Source organism: Muntiacus reevesi, chromosome 3, assembly GCF_963930625.1.
Source record: "Muntiacus reevesi chromosome 3, mMunRee1.1, whole genome shotgun sequence".
NCBI classification, from domain to species: Eukaryota; Metazoa; Chordata; class Mammalia; order Artiodactyla; family Cervidae; genus Muntiacus; species Muntiacus reevesi.
In genome coordinates, this window is record NC_089251.1 from 64,997,855 (window position 1) to 65,020,210 (window position 22,356).

General features: G+C 37.9%; 1 protein-coding gene across 4 annotated transcripts in view; it reads left to right on the forward strand.

Moving 5' to 3' along the window:
* EFEMP1 (EGF containing fibulin extracellular matrix protein 1) overlaps positions 1–22,356 on the forward strand; it is a 69,574-nt gene that overhangs the window by 33,255 nt on the left and 13,963 nt on the right. For all 4 annotated transcript variants that reach the window (XM_065929253.1, XM_065929256.1, XM_065929255.1 and 1 more), the window contains exon 5: positions 18,421–18,543. In XM_065929253.1, coding sequence (XP_065785325.1) covers positions 18,421–18,543 — 123 coding nt within the window. The remainder of the gene's footprint in view (positions 1–18,420; positions 18,544–22,356) is intronic.

Below are 22,356 nucleotides of genomic sequence, written 5' to 3' on the forward strand. Positions count from 1 at the left end.
ACAATATAATTGTATAAATGCTATGGAAGTATCGAGTGTAATTTATCTTAAGTGTTTAGCCACTTTATAATATAATAGTGCTAGAATCTACACATCAAATCTAATGGAGAGCTCAATTGGTACTTTCAACAAATTGAGGCTATAAAATTATATAGGCCACTGATGTGTGCCTATGGTTATTCAGCTGCCAGTTTTTCCTAATGGAGTGTGCCAGAATTCAGTAGTCAGAGAAAAACTTACTTAGGACCCTAAGCCAGACAAAGTGCCAGAGGCACTCCTTCATCCTTAAGGTGAGTCTAGTTAAACAGGAGGGGATAGGGGCAGCTGTCACCAAGAACTCTCCAAGACAGTTGATTTTACAGAGGTAGCAAGTATACTGCTATTCCTGTTTCTTAACAAGGATAATTTGTGGATATAGCAGTCCCAGAGCTCAACTGGACAGGTTACTTTCTGCAATCATCTTACATTGGGCAAAGGAACCTGGGGAAAGAAGCTTCAGGAAGGTGGATATGGACTGGATAGAAGGACAATCTATCCTGTTAAGGTAGAAGGGTTGGGGAGAGGCTCGTGGGCAAAGACAGACAAGTGGCAACATGTGTTTGCACCATGGAAATCTGCAGCCTGGCTGATACTGAGGGTCATACAAGATGATATTGATGAAAAGACTAGTTTTTATATGAAATTACCTGTTATATTATAGTCAGGTTCATACAGTTATACAGACCTTCTGCATTTTATTGACATCTATGTGCATTTGCATTAGTCACAGGATTGTTGCTGGTGTTGGGGTTCTGGGGACCTGAGTAGCAGCAGATCACCTCACTGAAGAGATGGAGATGGCAGAGACAGACTGCTGAGCCCCTGAGGGGTGCACTGGAGAGTCACAGCCCTGGGTCAGGGAAACAGCACTCACAAACCATTGCTAAAGCAACAGTGCCCAAGGCCTGCACTAGTAGGAGATCCTCACGCTACCCTTGGATGTGGCATCAATCAGAATTCTCAAGGTAAAAGAATGGTCTGCCCGACTGAGGTGAAATTAAGAAAGGACAAATACAAGATCAACTACAAATGCAAGCTGGAATCAAGATCACCGGGGGAAATATCAATAACCTCAGATATGCAAATTATACCACCCTTATGACAGAAAGTGAAGAGGAAAAGAGCCTCTTGATGAAAGTGAAAGAGGAGAATGGAAAAGTGGGCCTAAAACTCAACATTAAAAAAATGAAAATCATGGCATCCAGTCCCATCACTTCATAGAAAATAGATGAGGAAATAATAGAAACAGTGAGAGAATTTCTTTTCTTGGGCTCTAAAATCACTGCAGATGGTGACTGCAGTCATGAAATTAAAAGATGCTTGCTTCTTGGAAGAAAAGCTATGACAAACTTAGACAGAATATTAAAAAGGAGAAAAATTACTTTGCCGGCAAAGGTCTATATAGTCAAAGCTATGGTTTTTCCTTATGAGAGTTGGGCCATAAAGAAAGCTGAGTGCCGAAAAATTGATGTTTTTGAACTGTGGTATTGGAGAAGACTCTTGAGAGTCCCTTGGACTGCAAGGAGTTCCAACCAGTCAATCTTAAAGGAAATCAGTCCTGAATATTCATTGGAAGGACTGATGCTGAAGCTGAAGCTCCAATACTTTGACCACCTGATGGGAAGAACTGACTCATTGGAAAAGACCTTGATGCTGGGAAAGATTGAAGGCAGGAGGAGAAGGGTACAACTGAGGATGAGAGGGTTGTATGGCATCACCGACTCAATGGCCATGAGTTTGAGCAGGCTCTGGGAGTTGGTGATGAACCAGGAAGCCTGGTGTGCTGCAGTACGTGGGTTCACAAAGAGTCAGACACGACTGAGCAACTGAACTGAACTGAAATGCAAGATTGAACACTGAAATAGGAAGAGTCAGAAATGCAGGATGGGAAAAGGTGGGATAATAAGACAACAGAAGGAAGTCAGCCTTGTCACTTGCTGATTTGTCACACTGTCACCGTAAGCATAGTGTTTTCCCTCAGACTTTAAATTCTTTAATTTTTCCTATTAATTTTCTATGTTTTACTTTTAATTGAGAACAAGAATTTATCATATGCACCTATATAATTTATATATGCATATAGTGAAAGCATTTGGAGGTCATTTGGTATCCAAAGGAACCAAAATTAATTTTCCCAAGTTTATTTTTCTCATATACCATGTATTTTTGCTTTATTAATAGCATAACTTTTAACCAATAAAAATTGGCTCCAGATCAAACATTCCTGTATGATATGATTGAATGGATGTTTCATTAACTACAAATGATATAGATCACCATTATATCTTGTGGAGATTCCTCAAATCTCCTCATTTGAGAAGTTAAGCACCTGATGCTTTCATCTTAGAATGTAATGCTGAGCCTTGTCCCTAATGAACAAACACCCAGAAATATTTGTCATGACTTTACATGTAGCTTTTCCCACATGTTTGAAAAAATTCCCCATCTGTTCTCTATTTCTGATTTATAATTTCATCAGCACCTAGAGAAATGATGACCATATCCTTGACATGTGCTGTGCTTAGTCATCCAGTTATGTCTGAATCTTTGCGACCCATGGACTGTAGCCCTCCAGGCTCCTCTATCCATGGGGATTCTCCAGGCAAGGACACTGGAGTAGGTTGTCATGCCCTCCTCCAGGGAATCTTCCTAATCCAGGGATCAAACCCAGGTCTCCCACAAATATATAAAAATTGCTTCTAAAATTTGTATTTTTCACAGTTTTTTCAAATCTCTCATAATTACACATAGGTTCTAATTAGAGTGCCAATTAAAGCTATGTTTGCTAAACATTAATAGACATTGATACTTCATAAACATTAATACTCCATTTCTGTGGGTGGGTCCTATTGCCACCAACTGTCCTGTCATGTCTCAAAATATGAAATGCAAATGATGTAGACTCTTTTTGTTTTGCCAGATCACATTTGTGTGAATGTTTTCAATTTCCCTAATGAGAAATAACTTTAAGAAAGAAAGGGTGATTTTGCCTATTCTTGCATCCATGTATCTGGAATATGCCAAAGGAAGGGAAGTCATTCGATGCTATGGTTGTTCCTCCTAACTGAATTTCACTCATGACCACCACATTCAAAATACGACACTGAGCAAGGAAACCAAGATAGGATGTACAATTATATACCAGGACATCTGCAGTTTTCTGGCTTGCTTCCACGTGTCTATGACAGAAGTACCACCCTGAGGTACGACAACATATAAAAACCTCACGGTGTTAAATGCAATTTATTGAGCCCTTAGTGTCAATGAGGTGCCATTTGAGATGTGTTTTACTTCAGTCCATCCTCACAAGAACCTAATGAAATGCATATTATCCTTACTTGACAGGCATGGCAGTGAGACTTGGAAAAGTTAAATGACTCTCCCCTGACACATACCAAAAACATGGTGTTGCTTGGATTTGAATTGAGACTTGTTTGACTCCAAATCCCATGATCTTACCCACTCCTCTGTCTCAATCATGTTTCATATCTTTCTGTCAGGGAGGTGCACAGGGAAAAAATGTATTCCGTAGTTCTCAGACTTTCTAAAAAGATTGAGTCCTCCCAGAAACTCTTAATTCTTGGTATAATAAGGTTAGAAAAAAATCTAGCACAAGCAACTAAAGAAAGAAACAATCTCAAGTAAAATAATTTAAAACTTAAAAATACTATGTAGTGAGAAAATAGTATGGTTATTCAAATTCCGAAAGCCATGGAAAGAGATCAGTAGTTGAAGGTCACCGATAGGGGAGCTCCTTACAGCTTTCTGGCAGCTTCACAGTCATCCACATTGACCTCATATGTGCCTGAAGTCAAAGGTTTTCATTTAAAGGTTTCCATAAACAAATAGTTATATTTCTAGGGAGAAATAATTCTAGGCTAATTTTAAAATTAACAATATGAATTACTCAACTTTTCCATTTTTCTTCTAAAATGAAAACTTGGAATATGATAGACTCTATGGATGTGCTCCATGCGGTAACCATTTTAACTGTATATAACAGATCTAAGAACATAGACTTTTTTTTTTATCTGTGTTTATTCATGCCAAGAAATTTTCTTAAAGACTGTTTGGCACCTGCCTTTAACACATAACTGGCACAGGTTCACCTTCCTTTGTAGTCTACAGACAGAAACTGCATACAGGGCATGTTTCCCCACAAGATTTTTTTTCAGAGTTTCAAGCTGGCAATCAAGCATTAAGCTTCTCTAAATTCTGGGCAGGTATGTAACTTTACAGGTATACAGTACTGCCTAAACATTGAAGAGAACTTTCTATGCTTCCCCCTCTGTTAATAGAGCCATTTAATCCTATTCAGAAAGATGAGTCCATTTTAAATCCTCCTTTGGTTCTACAGATTAGGAGGAGGGGGAAATGAAACATAAGGGACAAAGAAACGGGCATGGTTCTCAAGAAGCAAGACCGTATTTTTCAGGTTTTCCAGGATCAAATATTGTGTGTCAGAAAGGGTAGAAGCGATAAGAGCTGGAAAATGAATCCGTTTTACAACAGCATTCAGGAATTCAGCAAAGTGAGCTTTAATTTCAGATTTTTAAAACTTAAAGAGATTTGAGAGAATATATAGTATTTTTGCTTCTAATGGAAATGGAGGGTAAAATGCCCCAAACTCATTTAAAAAGTCCAAAGACTATTTATATGCTAGCTTCAGAAATCTTTAGCATCAAAACTCACCAGGTCATAGCTTTAGGGGAGAGTATTCCAATCCCTAAGAAAGGCAATGCCAAAGAATGCTCAAACTACTGCACAATTGCACTCATCTCACACGCTAGTAAAGTAATGCTCAACATTCTCCAAGCCAGGCTTCAGCAATATGTGAACCGAGAACTTCCAGATGTTCAAGCTGGTTTTAGAAAAGGCAGAGGAACCACAGATCAAATTGCCAACATCTGCTGGATCATCGAAAAAGCAAGAGAGTTCCAGAAAAACATCTATTTCTGCTTTACTGACTATGCCAAAGCCTTTGACTGTGTGGATCACAATAAACTGTGGAAAATCCTGAAAGAGATGGGAATACCAGACCACCTGACCTGCCTCTTGAGAAACCTATATGCAGGTCAGGAAGCAACAGTTAGAACTGGACATGGAACAACAGACTGGTTCCAAATAGGAAAAGGAGTACGTCAAGGCTGTATATTGTCACCCTGCTTATTTAACTTATATGCAGAGTGCATCATGAGAAACGCTGGGCTGGAAGAAGCACAAGCTGGAATCAAGATTGCCAGGAGAAATATCAATAACCTCAGATATGCAGATGACACCACCTTTATGGCAGAAAGTGAAGAGGAACTAAAAAACCTCTTGATGAAAGTGAAAGAGGAGAGTGAAAAAGTTGGCTCAACGCTCAACATTCAGAAAACTAAGATCATGGCATCTGGTCCCATCACTTCATGGCAAATAGATGGGGAGACAGTGGAAACAGTGTCAGACTTTATTTTTTGGGGCTCCAAAATCACTGCAGATGGTGACTGCAGCCGTGAAATTAAAAGACGCTTACTCCTTGGAAGGAAAGTTATGACCAACCTAGATAGCATATTAAAAAGCAGAGACATTACTTTGCCAACAAAGGTCCATCTGGTCAAGGCTATGGTTGTTCCAGTGGTCATGTATGGATGTGAGAGTTGGACTGTGAAGAAAGCTGAGTGCCGAAAAATGGATGTTTTTGAACTGTGGTGTTGGAGGAGACTCTTGAGAGTCCCTTGGACTGCAAGGAGATCCAACCAGTCCATCCTGAAGGAGATCAGTCCTGGGTGTTCATTGGAAGGACTGATGCTGAAGCTGAAACTCCAGTACTTTGGCCACCTCATGAGAAGAGTTGACTCATTGGGAAAGACCCTGATGCTGGGAGGGATTGGGGGCAGGAGAAGAAGGGGACGACAGAGGATGAGATGACTGGATGGCATCACCGACTCGATGGGCATGAGTTTGATTCAACTCCGGGAGTTTGTGATGGACAGGGAGTCCTGGCGTGCTGTGATTCATGGGGTCGCAAAGAGTCGGACACGACTGAGCGACTGAACTGAACTGATTTTCTTTGTCCCCTATTGCCTTTAGGTACTCTTTGAACTAATAATCAGGAGTTATTTGAATACTATTGCTTCACATCACTAAAAGTGTTTTAACACTGGGTAAGGGGATATCCCATAGTTTATGTAGGTCAAACACAATTTATCAGCAACTTAAATTCAAGTATGCATGATAATTCATGAATAACTTGGAGGAAATGGTAACTACAGTATCAGTTTGGAACAAAACAAAAAAGTGAAATCTTACTTGGTATTATGGCACATGAAACACTTGGGCACAAGCTGATGGTTGCTTGCATTTAACATTTTGAACACTGAATAATCTTCTGCCTTAATATGATAAAGCCTGCAGAGTCTTCCTTCCTGAAAAATTCTTAAAACTAACAAGGAATTTGTTAGTATACTGTATATATTTTGTTAGTATTTGTTGGTAAACTATATATATTATATATATAGTATATTATATAGTATAGTACAATATAACATATAGTATATATTAGTATAATAACAAGTCTAGGATTTCTTAACTACTTCCTTGCTCAAGGAAGAAAGAATGAAAAATAAAACACTTAAGATGAGATCTTTCCTTGTTACATTTTGTCATAGAGCAAGTTTTTCAGATGTTAGAGGAAAAATTATAAAAGTATAAAAGTAAACATCACAATATATACTGTGTATATACAAAGATATATGTATGCACACCATATGTCAAAGAGAGAAAGTATAGATATTCAATCTTATTGAATCCTCACAACTTTCTACACTGGGGTATGCAGCACCTATTTTTCAGTGATTTTTATCAAAATTTTCAAATTTAAAGTTGAATGTATGATACAATGAACATTGATCACCCACCATCCAGATTCAGAAACTGTTACTATTTGCATGTAGTACCTTAACACCATCTTTAAACACAGATAACTGGTCAAATCCCGCCCCTGCCCCTGCCACACATATACACACACACTACTGGGATTAAAGTTACACCAGTTGCATATTTCCAGTGATAGGAACCTTGTTAGCTCTTAATACCTTAAAATGTTCAATGACCACAACATTTTTTTCTTTCACTGAACTAAAATCTGGCTTCCTCAGTTTTCTGCCTGTTTATTCTAGTTCTGCTCTTTGGAAAGACATGATCAAGATCTTTTCCCTCTTCTTTAAGCAGCCCTTCAAAATCCTCAAGTCACTCTCACAGCAGACTAGCTCAGATACAAATCTGATCTTGTAAACTGGGTACAGTGTGGGGGGAAGATAAGGATGATGTAAGGAGAGGAGGGGCTATAGTCCTTTTTAAAGGCTGGCATTTCCCCCCCGCCTCAGGCTTTGATAAATAACATTTTCATTTTCACTTAGTTTGAAATAGTCTTAAATTTCAATTTTGTTATTGTCTTTAAATCATGAACTCTTTTGAAGTGTATGTCTTCTTTTCCAAAAGAGAGTGATTTTTCTGGTGTTGTCAGCATTATTGTTGCTGTTTCTATCTTACTTGCCTTGCAATTAGAGAATATATTGCAATTTTTGTAGTTTATTTAGACTTAAGACCAGCATATAGTTATTTTCCATTAATGCTTTCTCAATATTTGAAAAGGCTATATATTCTGTACAGTGTTCTATATATGTCAGTTCAAAGTTTTTATCCATGTTATTCATATTTTCTATTCATTTTTGCAAATGTGTGTTTATTCTTTTAGTTACTGGGAAACACTGTTAAAATCTTTTACTGTATATAGACATTTGCCCTTTAGTTTGACTCATGTTTGCTTTATCTATATTGAGGTTTATGTGATTAAATGCAGTTACATTGAGAATTTCTACATTTTTCTGCTGAACTAAACTTTTATCATTCAGTTCAGTTCAGTTCAGTCGCTCAGTCGTGTCCGACTCTTTGCGACCCCATGAATCACAGCACGCCAGGACTCCCTGTCCATCACAAACTCCCGGAGTTGAATCAAACTCATGCCCATCGAGTCGGTGATGCCATCCAGTCATCTCATCCTCTGTCGTCCCCTTCTTCTCCTGCCCCCAATCCCTCCCAGCATCAGGGTCTTTCCCAATGAGTCAACTCTTCTCATGAGGTGGCCAAAGTACTGGAGTTTCAGCTTCAGCATCAGTCCTTCCAATGAACACCCAGGACTGATCTCCTTCAGGATGGACTGGTTGGATCTCCTTGCAGTCCAAGGGACTCTCAAGAGTCTCCTCCAACACCACAGTTCAAAAACATCCATTTTTCGGCACTCAGCTTTCTTCACAGTCCAACTCTCACATCCATACATGACCACTGGAACAACCATAGCCTTGACCAGATGGACCTTTGTTGGCAAAGTAATGTCTCTGCTTTTTAATATGCTATCTAGGTTGGTCATAACTTTCCTTCCAAGGAGTAAGCGTCTTTTAATTTCACGGCTGCAGTCACCATCTGCAGTGATTTTGGAGCCCCAAAAAATAAAGTCTGACACTGTTTCCACTGTCTCCCCATCTATTTGCCATGAAGTGATGGGACCAGATGCCATGATCTTAGTTTTCTGAATGTTGAGCGTTGAGCCAACTTTTTCACTCTCCTCTTTCACTTTCATCAAGAGGTTTTTTAGTTCCTCTTCACTTTCTGCCATAAAGGTGGTGTCATCTGCATATCTGAGGTTATTGATATTTCTCCTGGCAATCTTGATTCCAGCTTGTGCTTCTTCCAGCCCAGCGTTTCTCATGATGCACTCTGCATATAAGTTAAATAAGCAGGGTGACAATATACAGCCTTGACGTACTCCTTTTCCTATTTGGAACCAGTCTGTTGTTCCATGTCCAGTTCTAACTGTTGCTTCCTGACCTGCATATAGGTTTCTCAAGAGGCAGGTCAGGTGGTCTGGTATTCCCATCTCTTTCAGGATTTTCCACAGTTTATTGTGATCCACACAGTCAAAGGCTTTGGCATAGTCAATAAAGCAGAAATAGATGTTTTTCTGAAACTCTCTTGCTTTTTCAACGATCCAGCAGATGTTGGCAATTTGATCTGTGGTTCCTCTGCCTTTTCTAAAACCAGCTTGAACATCTGGAAGTTCTCGGTTCACATATTGCTGAAGCCTGGCTTGGAGAATGTTGAGCATTACTTTACTAGTGTGTGAGATGAATGCAATATTATTTTTTATCCTTTCTAATCTTTTTTTCCTTAAAGTCAACTTTGTCTGATATTAACATTGTAAAGCCAACTTTTTTTGGTTAGTGTTTACATAATATATTTTCCATCTTTTTCTTTAATCTACCTGTGTCCTTATATTTAAATCACTTCTCTTGAGACAGCATATTTGGGTTTTAAGAACTTTTGGTTTTCATAAGAGCATTTAATTCACTTACCTTTAATGTAATTATTGATACGTTTAGGTTTAAGCTACCATTTTACTATTTTCCCTTTTTTTCACTCTGCATATTATTGTTTGTTTCTCTTTCCTTTCTTTTTTGCTTTCTAACTACAATGATGGACTATTTTGTATTATTCCATTCTCCCCTGTATTAGATTTGAGTTTTATACTCTTTTACTATTCCTTTAGTGCTTTCCCTAGGGAATACTTTAACATGGACCCTTGATTTATCAAAGTCCAGAACAAATTGGTTTTATTTATTTTACCTCTTCCCAGACTATAGCAGGACTTTAAAATACTTAAACTCCATTTATATTCCTGCCAGCATATGCACTTTATTCCCATATATTTTAATTCTAATTTTTTATAAATCACGAAAGACTTTACTATTATTGTTTTATAAAGTCAGTATTCATTAAGATTTACACACATATTTATCCTTTCATTGCTTTTCATTGTGCTGAAATTTTGAATGAAAAACAAAAGGAAACTTAGTACAAATTTGGTGTCACACCCCTCACTCACTTCATCCTACCTATCCATTTGGAATTCAGAAAACTGTAAGGGCAATCAGGCATATGGGGAAGCATTATGCAGAAACATCATAAGTACAGTGTAATGAAATGGGTAGGAAAGTACACACAAGAACGGAACATGCTCCGAAGGCAAGAGGCACAAAGATATACTTTATTTTCAAAGTCTTAGGCAGTTAATGATTTGGAGAAGTATTGCCAAGTTACATTCAGCAAATTTAGTAGTATGCCTCAATTTAGTGGGCACGAAAGCTGTTTATTGTTAAATGAACAACAAGTATAATGTAATTGGCCTCATACAATTAGGAGGTCTTCAAGCCATGCTTGTTATAATTGGCATTGCCATAGCCAGCGGCTTATGTGACCTCAAGTGATGACTGGGCTGAAGGAGTAAGCCAGGAATGTGTGTGCCTTGGGCTTGAGAGGCTGACTAATCTGGCCGTTAAGGCCTCAAGGATTGGGGCCAGGAGTCAAATCACAGTACTCAGGGAAGGCATGGTGGACTCCTTTGAATGTACTCAGTCTCCAGTCAGTTCATCACTCTCCAGTGGTGTGATCTGGAGCTGGAAATAGGAGGGAGGTGGGAGGGACAAGATGAAGTAGTGGGGCACAAGAAAACACAGTTGAAATATAAGTGCAAGTGTGGGAAAATCTCCCCGTCATGTCCAACTCTTTGTGACCCCATGGACATTGCCCACCAAACTCCTCTGTCCATGGAATTCTCCAGGCAAGAATACTGGAGTGGGTTGCCATTCCCTTCTCAGTCAAGGCAAAGGCATCCCCTAATAAGATGGGATCACAACTCCTCTGAAGGCCATTCAGTGTGAAGTAGGTCCTTGACATGGATGGGATGGGCTTGAACTTTGACACAGAATCCTTTATTCCTGGTACTGAGCCACCCTAGAACAAAGACTGATGGTGCTGCTTGTTTCAAAATACAGTTTTACCTCCACTGTATTAATGATTGATTATAGATTAATGATTGATTGTAATACCATTCAAATACCAGGGTCATCTTTTCTCAAATATTTTTAATGGATTATTAAGTTTAAGAATAAAAAAGAGAGTTTACCTGGATGTGACATATTCACAGAGATTCCAGAGAACACTCCTGACAATTAACAACCATTTATCAGTAGAAAATATATTTCCCTTAAGATTCTAAAAGCAATAAGCTTCACTTTGAAAGTGTGCAAAAAGAGCTAAAGAATGAGGATTAAGGTCTTTGAGTCCTTGCTTGCTGCCTTGTTTTGGCCTGATTGGTCCATTTGGTTTGTTTGTAGCAGAGATGAGTCACAAGTTGATCATTTATGTTTACCAGTTGATTTTCTCCCCCACATTCATGAATGTTAGATATGAATTCATGAGGTTAGGCATGAACCTCATGTCTAATCTCATCCAACATCTTGCAAATGAACACCTCTAGACAGAGGAAGCTAGGTGAGAGAAGGTCATCTGTAGTGCAAATCTGCTATCAGGGCTGACAAGGCAACTCCAAGTACACGTACCATGACTTTTCCACATGGTAATAGCACATTTCAAGGTTCTGTTAGAACACAGTGCAGTACCAAGGACTTCCAGTACAGTTGATTCACTACTCTTCTAAAACGAACAAATGAACTATCTGGGGAGCTGATATTTCTTGATTTTGGTGATATTTTTGTTTATCATTTAAAGCACACCAAACCATTAACAATCTGTCTTGCCAGAACAGATAAGAATCTAGAACTATAAATCTACTGCTGGCCATCAACAAAGACAGTCCTCTTTTGTTACTCAACGTCAGTATTTATTTTCCCCACTAGAACTGCTTAGCTTGGGTGAATTCTAGCTGACAATTTCAGAAGGGTGAAAAGCTAACTAGAACTGGGCATCTGTCCCAGGTAAATCTGATTCCAGTACTATTAAAGAAGCAGCAAGGGAAATAGAAAGTCTTTGACAAAAATTGTTGATAATTGGCTAAGAACTGGGGAGGGAAACAGAAGACTTGGAGAGCTATGATGGAGCAGAAAAATGCAAAGGGGGAATCAATGCCCTAATGATTAACAACCCTCTCTTTAATCCTAAGAAAAATTCTATATTTATATTATATATAAGAAATATATATTTTTTATATATGTATATATATACAGTAGAACTTCTACTATCCAGAACCCTTAAGAAATAAGCTTTTCTAGAGACCTAAATTACAGAAGCAAAAGAGAAGTCTTTCTTGACTCTGAGACTTCTCTGTTCTGTGTTACCTTGAGCAGGTCACTTACCGGGTAACCTACATTTCAGTGGCATCCTCCTGCCTCATCCAAAGATTGTGGATAATGAGACCACTATTCCACAGGATTGCTATTAGGATGAAGTCAGAGGCTTGTAGGTCTGTTTCCTAAGCAAATAATAGATGTTTAAATACTCCTAAATATTTACCTATTTTTACACCAGTTAATTTTAGAATTTTAACAAATTTGTATATGAAGTCATATAAAATATTACACATCTTATCTTTAATCAGATTTCAGGCAACATAATATAATGCCTTGATTACTCAGGCTATCACTATCAATAGCCATTAATGGATGAAACAGCAATAAAATAGCAATGCCTCAGCACTTGCTGAAATAGATGCTACCTTCCAGGATTGTATTGAAAAATAAGATTAATATCCAAAATAACTATAAGATCTTCACCCAATGAATCTCTTTTCTTCAAACAGTTTCATAGATTAAGTAGAAAGTGTACTTTGCTGGGAACTAATTTATTATCCTGTCACTATAGAAAAAAAAGAAAGAAAAAAGTAGAAAAGAAAGGGGGAGGGAGGGAGGGACGAAAGCAGCCAGGAGTAAAGTAACTCCTCCTTACAGCAAATATGAATCTTGACCTTTTTCTCCTACTTCACTCCATTTATGAGGTTAAATTAGTATTGTCAAGGAAGACATAATAAGGTTTTAGATCCACAAAGATCAAGAAATAGCAGCAACTTGAATTTAACCATTACCTTTTCTTTGCTATCAAATAATATTTACAGTGGCCCACTCAGAACTAATAAAGATCTGGTTATTTTACTCTAAGGATTTATGGTCTGGAATTAAAAAGATGTATTTTGAAAATTCTGAACTTTTAAAAATCTTTGCATATCATTAAGGACAGACAGTCCATTTTACAGACAGAGAAACAGAAAAGGAATTGATGTTATGGCCCTAGATCACAGAGGCAGTGACAGAATAATAATTTCAGTCCCCTTATTCCTATTTCAGTGTATTCTCATCAAATACAACATCTGGTGAATGGTGGTTTATTCCAAAGTAGTTCTAAATTATTCCCTTAATGTAAAGCAGCACAAGAAAAGTATAAGTGGTAATATAGAACATTTAAGGTACACAAAGTCTTTGCCCACGAAAACACACTGAAGTAACTCCATGTCGTGGTAAGTTATCAAATTATGGAAAGAACATTGCAAAGATTAAAATGTTGCATAAGAGAGAGAAAGCAGCATGAGTCAGGGGTTTGGGAAATATGAGTCATACTGAAGGGCAGGAGCCAAAAACATAGAGAACAAGGGCCTAAGCAGGGACTTAATGGACACCACAGAGATGTGGACACAGTTGCCTCTACTAACTCTGACAGAAAACCAAATATGCAGTTCCATAGACTGGGGATCAGAGCGATAAAGAGGCTAGGAGTGAGAACTGAGTGAAGATCAGCTGGATTATTTAACGCAGTGATGATGCCAAAGTCAGCAAGAGAGGGACCTACAATGGTATAAATCACTAGAAGGGAGAGTGTGGGCACATTTTTGAAAAATGAGGGAATCACCAAATATTGCCATTAGCTATTCTTAATACATTAGAATGATGAAATGTGAGTTGATTTATGTGTCGTGATATTTTAGGAAGCACATTCTATTATTTTGTACTTTGGTAATGTTTACATTAGGCTGTGTCTACATAGTTCAGAGCTGCTTCCTGTGGTGTTCAGTCTAAACTCTGATCACACCTTTGCTCTGTGCTCTGTGCCGTGCTCAGTCGTGTCCAGCTCTTTGCAGCCCCATGGAAGGTAGGCCACCAGGCTCCTCTGTCCATGGGATTTTCCAGGCAAGAATACTGGAGTGGGTTGCCATTTCCTCCTCCAGGATATCTTCCCAAGCCAGGGATCGAACCCACGTCTCTTGCATCTCCTGCATTGGCAGGTGGATTCTTTACCGCTGTACCACCTGGGGAGCCCAATCACACCTTTAAGGCCTTGAATTTTGCTCATGAGTTACCATTTTATGAGCGCCTTTAACCAGGCACTGCACCAAACTCCTCATACACAGTACCTCCAGCCATGCTGACTCCAGCTGTTTGCCATTCTTCTCATGCAAACCACTTCTATCTTATCAGCATTTTCTAATGTGATCTCCCTTCTGCTTAGAAATAGCCTCCTATTTCTTTTTTTTTTTTTTTAATTTTTTTCACATGTGTTGTTTTATTTATTTTTGGCTGTGCTGGGTCTTCATTGCAGCACAGGCTTCTCTCTAGTTGCAGTGTGTGGCTTCTTTTGTTGTGGAGCACAGGCTTCAGGGTGTGTGAGCTTCAGTAGTCTGCAGCTTCTGGGCTCTAGAGCACAGGCTCTAGTTGTGGCACATGGGCTTATCTGCTCCATGGCATGTGAGATCTTCCCCTGACCAGGGACTGAAACCATATATCTCCTGAACTGGCAGGCAGATTCTTTACCACTGAGCCACCAAGAAAACCCCTAGCCTCCTATTTCTGCCAGTCCACATACCTTACCTGTTTCAAAATGCAGCTCAAAATTCACCTCCTTGGGCCAGCCTTCCACCTCTGATGCTGCCTTTTTCTTTTCTAGCTTCTGTATTTCTCTACTCTGTTGCTTTATAGCCATTTCCATTTGCTGACATTTTGGTGTGTTTCTTACATTTTGCCTGTTACTCTGTCTTGTAAATGTTTAGTTCTGTGAGATAAAACACTGACCCTACTTTCTTTAAACTATAGGCATCCATTCTTAGCAAACAACCTTGATTCATTCTTCCATTTATTGTACAACTATGTTTTGAAAACCCATCATGTTTCATGGACTCTGTAGCTCTAGGAATACATTAAAAAAAGTAATACATAGATCTGGTCCTCAAAGAACTTGGTTTCAAGGCCCAAGAAATGTGATAATTGTCTACCTAAAGAACCTAGTGAGCTGAACTGTCAAAGATAACTTACAAATCATTTAAAAACAACACAAAAACTCCTTTCCCTGAAGTACTGTTTCCTAGATTATCAGGGAAACTGTGGCTGACCTGAGTCGTTTCCCTTATGAATAAAGAATTGCTTTTGTGAGTAAGGTATTCCCACCACAGAGGACTTTTATAAACATACCTGGGAAAGCCAGGTCTGCTGGTACATCTGCACAGAGATGGATATTCTGCTTTGAGTTTCTAGCATAGTAGTATATTTTAGATGCATACAAGTAGAAAAGATAAGCATAAAAGAGTTTAACAATGTAAAATGATTTTTGCATGATTTTGTGTACATGTGTGAATAAACAACAAGATCTCAAAAAAAAAACAACTTTTGAATTAATAAAACCATATTATTTAAATAAACCAACAAATTTACAGTCTTATTGAAGATAGTTCAGAGAAATCTGGTTTATCTACACATCCTTCAGCATTACATAACAAAGAGAAAAGGAGATAAATATTCTAAACCCAAGTCAGAAAAGCCATAAATGAAAATGTAGTCTGTTCATTTACTAGCAGATGCAGCTCAAGGTATAAGATGAGGCATCCATTCAACTCCTTTGGAATAATTTCTTAAAGGGGATTTCATGCAATTGTGTTTTATTGAATTTCAGGGAGTTTTCCCATCTGAAAGAATTAAAACTAAAAGAGAATCCAGGTAAGTAGAAAGTATATTAAAAATATCACCAGTCAATCCTAGGTGAGGGAAATCCTGTTTCAGTTTTGTTTGTTATTGACAGAGAAAAGAATATAGTGGCAGTAGAGATGGTGGCATTTTATTTGCTTTTGGGTTTTTTTTTTATTGAATTACTTTAATTCACCTAATACTTTTATTAAATTATCCTTCTTAGAAGGTAAACAAACCTGGCTCTTAAAAAGAAACTGGTCCAGGGAGCATGACTTTTATGTATGAAACCTATTTAATGATATATTAATTCCACTGGAAATGTTAGCCTATTTATCAAAGAGAACTGAAGGGGACAAAAAAAAAAAAAAAGAATAGGAAGGAAATCACATCAGGAATGCAATGGGGTGGAGGCAGTTTGCAAAGGGATGTCTCAGAAAGAAAAGCCACAGTCACTGGTGAGGCCGCCTTTAGAAAATGCAGCAGCCAGCCCAAGCCCTTGATCTTCTGCCAGCATGTACTGAGGAAACTTGCCACATCTGAATCTCACATTGCTGTATCTCTCTGGGCTGTTATCACTGCAAATGCTGGCAAATGTTCTTGACATAAAACAATAGGAATTCTGCTGTCATTTCTGTATTAGCGAGTCATAAAGCTCTGAAGAAACCCCAGTAGACATGTTTTCATCAAGTGCATATGAGAAAATAATAAAAGACACACCAAAAAAAGCAGATAATTTCAAAGAAAGATTGCTGTACCTTTGCATAGTACCTAGAAAGGACAGAGTTGTAATCACTGATTTGAAAATAGTAATAGAAATTTTCAAAACAGACATAAAAATAATAACAAAAATTTTGCCAGAACTTTAAACCCGGATAATAAGAATTATGTAAGTAGATGCTTTTATAGGTTATTATCCAATAAACAGCCAGGCACCCCTCGGGGATTCTTTATCTCCCCTCCCTCTTTCTCTTGGAAAGAATCCCTGTTGTCTTTTCCACACCCAGCTAACCAAAGCCGATATCTGAGGACAACTCTCTTATAACCTGAGCTTCCTACATTAATATACTGAGTAGTGTAAGTGCAGCAATTATGCTTGAAAATAAAGGAAGATGAAAGGCAATACACCTGGGGCAACTCTCTGAGCCTCTTAAAGGGAAGGCAAGATTTAGGAATAAATTCTAATTATTGATGGTTCATTGTCATTACTGATTTTTGGCCCACTATTTCCTCCAAAGCACCTCCATGGGTCTACCACAGTGATGATTCAGACACCCCAAAACCTCTCTCAGTTTTTATGCAAAATCTGTCATCTAGGAATTACAAATTTTAGATATTTTTAAATGAAGCTTAGAGTGTTCAGTTGTTGAAGAATGCCAAAATTTCATAATCTTTTCATCTGTGCTATTTAACCTCATAAATATGAGAGATTCAAATGAATGCAAAGGTGATGTGGAGAAGGCAGAACTAAATTTCACTTATAAGTTATTCCAATACGAGTGCACACACACAAATCCACATGGTATTTTTCCCTAGACTTTAAACTTTTTATTTTGTATTGGGGTAGAGCCGATTAACAATGTCGTGGTAGTTTCAGGTAAACAGTGAAGGGACTCTGCCATGCATATACATGTTGATCTCAAGCTGAACATTTTTTTACTTTTCTAGAACTAAATCTACCTACTCCTTAAGGTATATTTAGTAAATTATTTCAAGACGTGAAATGCTTTGGTAAAATATGTATTTTAAACTACACCAGCCTATCTCTCCTAGAGGAAAATGATTAAATTTAATCCCTTTTATTTTGAAATCTGCAATGAAAAGTTTATTCATCCATGTTATGCTAAAGTTTACACACACACAAAAAAAAAAAAAACAGCAACAAGCAATGCATAATTTTAAAGCTTGATTTTTACCTAGGTATTAGGCAGATTTTTAGAGATTGGTCTAATAATTTTTAGAAATAATTAGAATATTTTATTATTATTTTATATTATATTATTATATATTATATTATATACATTATATTATATTATATATTAATGTATACAATATATTATTAAATATATATTTTATTATTTTTTAGAATAATTTTTAGAAATTATTTCAAATGTGATATATTGGGTGAAAAAGCAAGTATCATACAATTTAACATTTTAAAACACCCAAAACAATACCATATATGCTAATGGGTACATATATGTTCAATGAAAGTATAAAAAAAACCTCAAGGAAGGATTCACACTTACCAGGATGGTAGTAGGTGGGTAGATAAAGGGATGAGAATACAGTAAAGCTTTAGTTACACCTCCAGTGTTTCATTTCTTAACAAAACAAAGTGAACTGAAGCATGCATGGCAGAATGTAGTATTTTTTAAATCCAATAATAAGTGATATACAGTGATATACATCTATGAAATTACTTTCTGAACATTTGAAATAATTTGTCATTTTAAGCATTTCCAATAAAACAGTATTACAGAGTAATGTTTTAAGAACAGAGTGAAAACTTGGTTTCTTTAAGAAAGTATGTCAAAAAAGATGGAGGAAATACCAACATCTCAACAGTCAACTCAAACTCTTTCTGTGCTCTTGTCTTTATCAGACATAGATGAATGCACTGCAGGGACACACAACTGTAGGGCCGATCAAGTGTGCATCAATTTACGAGGTTCCTTCACCTGTCAATGCCCTCCTGGATATCAGAAGCGAGGAGAGCAGTGTGTAGGTAAGTACACCAGTGCAGTGAGCCAAGTCCTGTCTGGAGCATCTTAATTGTTTAACCCTCAGGCCTTCAAGTCAAAGCACTCATCTTTATTTGCAGAATGATAATGCTTGTTCTTTCATTGACTACCAACCCATTTTCCATATTAACAAGAAAAAAACAACTTTATAAGGTTAAGCATATTCTGGATATCAAAGTGTCAGTTACATCTTAGACTAAGCCAAAGCAGAAACTTAGGGTTTGAGTGAGACCACAAAAGCAAAGAGGAAAATCATTTAAACTAGTTATTTGGTGTCCTCGCTCTAAAACACTGATGCTATGGACTTCGTTCACTAGGTTTTAGTGTAACATAGCTCACAGAGCAAGTGTGTGCTGTGTGTGTGCCCCATCACTCAGTCATGTCCAACTCTTTGTGGCCCCACAAACGGTAGCCCACCAGGCTCCTCTGTCTGTGGCATTTTCCAAGCAGGAATACTGGAGCGGGTTGCCATTTCCTACTCCAGGGGATCTTCCCAACCCAGGGATAGAAACTGCATCTCTTGCATCTCCTTTATTGGCAGGTGGATTCTTTACCACTGAGTCACCTGGGAAGCTCTATAGAGCAAATAGTAAGGTTCAAATCCCAGCTCCATCCCTAACTCACTTTGAGTCACTTAAATCCTCTGTGTCTCACTTCTTTCCTTTGTAATGTGGAAATAAAACCAGCCCCTATCTCAAGAGCTCATGTGCAGGAATGCTTAGAATGGTGCCTGGTCCTGGGTTGAATAGTTGTGTGCCATCATTATGTAATGAGTTAACAGACTTGTACTAAACATTCTTTATGTTACAAGTGGCTCCAATACTAGAACCGCAACACGTGAGTCCTTCTTGAGAGCTCCAGTTGAGTTCTCTGAGGGCAGGGGCCAGGTCTGATTTGTGTCGTTGTTGTCTCTCCAGTCCCTGAAGTCTGCCAGCCAAGTAGATGCTCAATGCATGCATTTTGAATGACTGGGAGAACACAATATGGGGAGGCTGGCAAATAAGACGTCAACTAAAGTGTTCTGGGTGCAATCTTGAGGCCCAGCACTAGGATGAAACTCTGTAATCGACTCCCTTTGTCCAATGACTTACATACTTCCTCATACCATTAGATCAGTGAAGAGTCCTTATTTTCTCTTAGGAACAGAGGATAAAAATCTCTGGGGACAGGCAACACCACATTCAATTTTCACCAGTGAATGTGAGCTGTTGGTGTCAGGGTGTCCACTCTGAGCTCTCATAGTCCCTGGCCCTGCTCTCTCTGCCATGGGGCTCTGCTAGGTGCTGGGGCTAGTGTCCAGTCTCTGATGAAGGACCACGAATTTGCAGTGACTGAAGCTGTGATTTAGGAGAAAATTGTTTGGAAAAATTCATAGGCACCAAAGTTTTGCCCATTGTATTAGTCAGGAAAATAAACAACTGAGGGTATAATAAGTATAGAAGAAGAACAAACCCAGCCTACTATGGGAAGAATCAAAGCAAATAGAACATATGGTTAGAGCTCTTTGTGATACGGTAGGAGATATCCTTAAATTCAGATCTAATCATGTGACTTCCCTGCTGTTCCCCTCACCCCCAGAATTAACACTGCATTCCTCAACAGCATATAAGGTCTTACCCATCTGATCCTTGCCCAACTCTGTTGTAACAACACCCTTCTCCTGCCAAAACAATTACACTTTAGTTTTGTCCCACGAGTTATAGTTCCCCAATATATCACACAGTGTCACACTTTGCTACCTCTCTATAAGTTTTCAGTACCAGAGACATGCACTCCTGACAAACTCCTATTCAAATCTTAAATTCCAGGTCAAGGTCACTTCCTCTGGGAAGTGTTCCATGATCTCCCCAAATATAGTCACTCCCTCCTCTATGCCAGTAATTCTCAAACCTTGGTGGATTCTTTTTGTAAATTTCTAGCCTGTTATAGATCAATACTTCTGTAGAGTACAATAAGAATGTTGCACTAACACCAAATTGCTATTCCTAAACACATGCTCCCAATTTCTATATTTATTCATTGTGAACTGGTCCAAATAGACCAGCAGTGGTCAGCAAGTCACACTTTGAGTGGAATAGTGCTCCCTTTATCTCTTGTACACTTTTCTACTCTTGATCTTGTAATTCCATGCAATAATTTGTTTTCATGCCTGTTTTTCATACAAGATGGAGTAGAATATACATATGATTATCATCATATGTTTAGCAGTGTAAACCTACATTGCCAACCACAATGCTAACAAATGACAAAGGTTCAGTGAATGTTTACTTGTTGAAAAGACATATACCATTTATTCATCAAATATTTATTGAGGGCTTACTGTGTGCTAGGTGCTGGACCACTGTGGTAAACAAACAGATTTTACAGAATCACGGCCCTCATGGATCTATTAGAAAGTACCAGTTACATAACTTAGCTATTGATATTGTCACCTGGCTATGATACTAGGTACTAGAAGGACTGTGCCACAACTTCTCTTAATTAATATGAACTTTCCATTCATTCAACTAATGTTTATTGAGCACCTACCGTGCCAAACCCTATTCTAGGTATTAAGCACACAACAGACAAAAAATACTTTACCTCAAGGGGAGAAAATGGATCTTATTTGCCATGCATTATAGTGAGGAAGACAGACAAGAAGCAAATAAACACATGACACAATGGCAGGGAGTGTCACTGGCTACAAAGAAATATAAAGCAGGATTAGGGGTAGATGGAGCAGAAGTTATTTTATATGGATGGACAGAAATGGCCTCCCTGACATAACATCTGATCAGACAGCTAAATAAGTTAGGAGGGAAGCTATGTGAACACTGTTATTGTTTATTTAATATTCAAGTTAAATCACATATATTTGCAGCTTATTCATAATAGCTTCCATTTGTTTTTACCTATTTTGTGCAAGAAAGTTCGCCTACATCATCTCATGTTATCCCCCCAACAACCCTACCACATTGTTGTATTATTACTCACAAAAGAGGAAATGAAAACTCTGAGAGGTTAAGACCAAGCTAGTAAATGCCAGAACAAAGACTTAAACTCAGGTTACCTCGTGGTACACTACCTACTTGAGCACACTGCCTCCCACACTTATAGTTATTAAAATACCAGAAGAGTTCAGCATAAAGTTATGTTTTATTTTCATTTTTCCCATAAGATAGTATCATTGCATTGATAGTATATAATTATTATTTTAAATTACACATGCCATGCAAGTTCTCAACTGAGCATTTTATAGTTGGAAATATTTATATGAGAAGGACACAGACTGGAACATTTGATCAGTGTATCAGAAAGGCACTCTCAAAAATTAACTTGTTTAGTATCCCATTCCTTCCACAGCATTCTTTCACTTGATTCTCACATAAACTTCATGAGATACACATAGCAAGCATTACTATCTATCTTTTATGGAAGAAAAAACGAACTACTAAACTTTTGAGTGACTTCACCAAGGTCACCAGTTGAGCAGCAGCCTCCTTTCTTAGTTTTATACTACATCTCAATTCTTCCATAGTTCTTTTCTACTTCTATAATTATAAATAAGCTTCTATATTCCCAGCCTGACATTCTCACTTATATGTGAAATAGTTTTAATTACTTTTCCCTCTTTAAATCTCAGCCCATCCAGCCAGGTTTATGAAGTCTTTGTTCTTAACATCTCATTTAGCTACAGAGGGCATACAAAAGTTATATTTAAAGCACAGATACCCTAATTTTTTAAAAAGAAAAATAATTACTTTTAAAATGAGGTCTCCAGGTTTTCTAGATAACACTCTGCTGAGAACTTGAGA